This window comes from Rhincodon typus, chromosome 42, assembly GCF_021869965.1.
Source record: "Rhincodon typus isolate 14 chromosome 42, sRhiTyp1.1, whole genome shotgun sequence".
NCBI classification, from domain to species: Eukaryota; Metazoa; Chordata; class Chondrichthyes; order Orectolobiformes; family Rhincodontidae; genus Rhincodon; species Rhincodon typus.
In genome coordinates, this window is record NC_063373.1 from 11020589 (window position 1) to 11024898 (window position 4310).

At 41.1% G+C, this 4310-nt stretch overlaps 1 protein-coding gene across 1 annotated transcript in view; it reads left to right on the forward strand.

Annotated features, from left to right (window-relative positions):
* LOC109928818 (zinc finger protein 271-like) overlaps positions 1-2741 on the forward strand; it is a 16615-nt gene extending 13874 nt beyond the window's left edge. Inside the window, exon 3 of the mRNA XM_020528752.2 lies at positions 1-2741. This exon is cut by the window's left edge and continues 1399 nt beyond it. Coding sequence (XP_020384341.2) covers positions 1-521 — 521 coding nt within the window. The 3' untranslated portion in view covers positions 522-2741.
* Positions 2742-4310: the final 1569 nt, after the last annotated feature.

Sequence of the window (4310 nt, forward strand, 5' to 3'; positions counted from 1 at the left end):
GAGTTCACAGTGAAGAGAGACCTTTTAAATGCCCAGACTGTGAGAAGCAGTATAAAAGTGCATGGGAACTGACAGTCCATCAACGTGTTCATACTGGTGAAAAACCATTCAAGTGCTCTCACTGTGGTACTGGGTTCAGCAGGTCATCGCATCTGCTGCGACACCAACGGCTTCACACTGGGGAGAGACCATTCAGCTGCTCTGAGTGTGGGAGGAAATTTTCTTGTTCATCCAACTTGCAATCACACAAGAGCGTTCATTTTGTTGTGAGACCCTTTAAATGTTCTCAATGTGAGAAGAATTTTAAAAACAAACAGACTTTGCTGAGACATCAGCGAGTTCATACTGAAGAGAGACCTTTTAAATGCCCAGACTGTGGGAAATGCTTTAAAATGGCCAGGGACCTGATGTCTCATCAACGTGTTCATACAGAGGAGAAACCATTCCAATGCTCTCACTGTGGAACAGGGTTCAAACGGTCATCTGACCTGGTGAGACACCAGCGAGTTCACAGTCTGTAGGGGTTGATTGTGATGTTATTACTGCTGTTAATCACACCCAGCATTGAACATGTGGGTTAGTGCTGAAGTGTGTAAGGAGTGTATCATATTTCAAACCTATCACTGATCACCACCAAGCTGGTGAATAACAGAGTAGGAGCAATGCTGTGATGCTGGTCTAGGAGAGGGATGATGGAGAAAGGAGACAGGGAAATGGGAACTCCATCCAGTGTACTTCTATTTCTCATCCTTAAACCCCCAATCCCAGGCAGTGCCTGACACACGACACCCCCATCTCCTGACATGCCAGCCTGTCCCCTGCTTGCTGAATGTGTCCCCACATGGGTGCCGGTGGAACAGTCTTTAACAGGACCCTCAAGGTCTCAGGTAGAGAGCAAAAGCATTCAAGCAGGAATTTGAGCAGCTGATCTCTATGTCTGGTGAAACCACATGGGAAACATCAGGTAGAATGACAGGGAAGCTCTGGGCTTGAAATTGGGACTTGATGAGATATTGTTATCTTTTTAAACAGTGACAAAATGCGTGGATTGGAATCACTTCCAGCCCTTGTCCACTCTCACATCCTGAGGGCCCGCTCACTCATTCACTGATTTCTTACTTTAAGATTATTAGCTTTTTTAATCACCCTGTTTTGATAAGTCATGACGACCTCAGGGTAGATAGGATTTAAACGTGGATCTTCTTCTGTTGAAGTAGGGACAACTCTTCTGCATCACAAGAGCCTTTTGGGCTTGTTAGAAGATTATTAGGTCACTAACAGGATGAAAGTCAATATATTTAGCTTGATTCATCGCTGACATCTAACTTAATTAGAAACTCACCTTTCTATATTGGCGACAGAATATTTCAGAAATAAGACATATTCTGGAAAAAGGTATCAAGGTGGAAGAATCCTGGCAGCTAAAAGCTAGCAAGAATGTAAAACTTTATGAAAGCTGTTGTACAGACATCAGTGAGATAAATGACAACAGATTGTAGCAATCTTGAGATTAGAGGAAAACAACAACAATGAATTCAGAATCACATGGATCAGTGAGATGAGAATCACTCTCATGAGTTGTGACTGGCCACAGCGAGGTATTCGTCAGATAAGAACTAGGATAAAAGAGAGCCCCCTCAGACAAGGTTGTGTCTGTGCAGTGAAGAGGAAGCAAAATTCCTGATTTCTACTTTCTTAAATATCAAAGCATGTTCTTATTCTATCATTGAAACATGGTAGATATTAATTGTGCACAAGTCAATTTCCATGCATACAAAGGAATCAACTGGTCCTCACATTTTATGGTATCAATAAATTTACTTATCCAAGATGTTTATCCATGGAATTGTATTTCTCTGGGACCAAGGAAGGTCAAACTGCAACCTAACATTTAGATTGAATCCTGAACCTGGGCTATCAGAGCCACATACATGGGAACACGAACACTATTACCAGATGCTTTTCATCCACAGTCCTAAGCATTGCACTCTTTGTGGCTGTGCCTTCAGCTGCCTGGACCCTAAGGTCTGGTATTTCCTGTTTGAATCTCTCCACCTTTCAACTTCATTTTCCTCCTTTCCCACATTTTTATAATCTATCTCTTTGTTCAAGATTTTGGTCTCCTGACCTACCACATCTTTAGTAACCTGTGAAACTCCTTGGAACACTTTATATGAAGATCTCTGGAAGTTTAAGTTGTTTTTCAGTGGGACCCAATCAATGACTGAGTGAGTGAATAGGTTTGTATGAATGTAACTTAGATAGACACAGCTTGTATCATCGTGCAGTGAAATCTGATCATTCACCGAGTGAGTGTCTATAAATGTAAAACAGACAAACACAGCTTGTTAGAACAGATCCGGGGAGGAGGAAACTCTGAACTAACAACTAGAATTTCTGTTCTTCACATTCTGGCAAAGGTGATTCTTTCCAATCATTTGACATTACTAACAAAAGTAATGAAAGATGATTCGTTTTTGATGTGAGCTGTTTTACTAGGTAGAATTAGAGTTGTACGCTTCCACAGCTGGCAAGTGTTTTTTTTTTTGTTTGTGTGATTTTGTTTTGTCATTTATGTTTGCTTTTTATTTTTAAGTTAAACCTGTATTGATTTTTTTTTTAATTTTGTAATTGTTGCTTGAAACCTGAGATTGTGCTTTAGTCTAAGGTCATCAATTATAATCACTCAATATGATGAATTATCAACTTAAGATCTATTAAAAATGATCTTTTCTGTGTGTCATATGTACAACTGTTGTTTTGACTGAATGCTGTTTACACCCATTGATGTTTCCTTGAAAGTTGTTCCACCACTGTTTAAAAAGTAATTGTCCCTACTTTATTGAGCACAATGACTGTTGAAGTATCCTCCTGGACATGACCTTGCATTGGGTGATCAATGAAATGGAGTTTGAGTGATGGTCAGGTTACATTGGAAACACCATCAAGGATGGTCAACAGCTGAGTTCTGCTCAGTGTAGACTTTACCAAGACTGATTAGACAGAGGAGAACAGAAACAGGAAAAAGCAGCCCTCTGTCCCAGCTATGTGACAGCAGAGAGGTAGTGGAACAGAATGATGTGGTCACCCTTTCTAAGGTTGCAGACAGGTTGCGAAGAGACAGTTTACTTCAGTCACAGTCACACAGGATGTTAATTTTGGTGTTGATAAAATGCCATAAACTTTATTGAAGGTTTACAAATCTGGAGTTTTTGGATTTGGGATGATTTGGGATGTGGCATAATGTTGGACATTGGAAGGGAGGGAGGCTCAAGATAGAGCAGTCATTTGCAAAGTCTGTGAGATATAGGTTTGTTTATTGAGAAAGTGATGATGGTAGATGTGAAGAAGAGTAGGACAATACCTAAAGTGAGACGAGTCACAAAAACATACATTTATACAGCACAGTAACAGACCCTTTGGTCCAAATCATTCCCATCAACCAGGTATCCTAAAGTGGTCTAGTTCCATTTGCTAGCATTTGGCCCATAGCCCTCTTAACATTTCCTATGCATGTACCCATCGAGACTCCTTTTGTATGTTGTAATTTTGCCCGTGTTAGCCACTTCCTCTGGCAGATCATTCCGTACACACACCACCCTCTAAGTGAAAAAGTTGCTCCTCAGGCAACTTTAAATCTTTCCCCCGCACTTTAAACCTATGCCCTCCGGTTTTGGACTCCCCTACTCTGGGAAAAAGACCTTGGCAATATACCCTATCCATGCCCCTCATGATTTTATAAACATATTTAAGGTCACCCCTCAGCCTCTGAAGTTCCAGGGAAAATAACCCCAGTCTATTCAGCCTCTCCCATAGCTCAAACCTGTCAACATCCTGATTTTTTTTTTTAACTCCTTCAAGTTCAACAACATCTTTCCTATAGCAGGGAGACCAGAATTGAACATAGGTTCCAAAACTGGTCTCACTGATGTCCTGTACAGCCACAACATGACATCCCAACTCCAATACTTAATGCACTGACCAATGAAAGCAAGCATGCCAAATGCCTTCTTCATCACCCTATCTACCTGAAACTTTGCTTTCAAGGAACCATGCATCTGCATCCCCAGATCTCTGTGTTCAGCAACACTCCCCAAGGCCCTACTGTTAACTGTGTAAATCCGGCCCTGGTTTGTCTTCCAGAAATGCAACACCTCAGATTCATTTAATGAAACTCCAAGAGCCATTCCTCTGCACATTGGCTCATCTGATCAAAGTCTGGTTGTACTGTGAGAGAACCTTATTCGCTGTCTACTACACCACCAATTTTGGTGTCATCTGCAAACTTACTAACTGTACGTCCTATATTT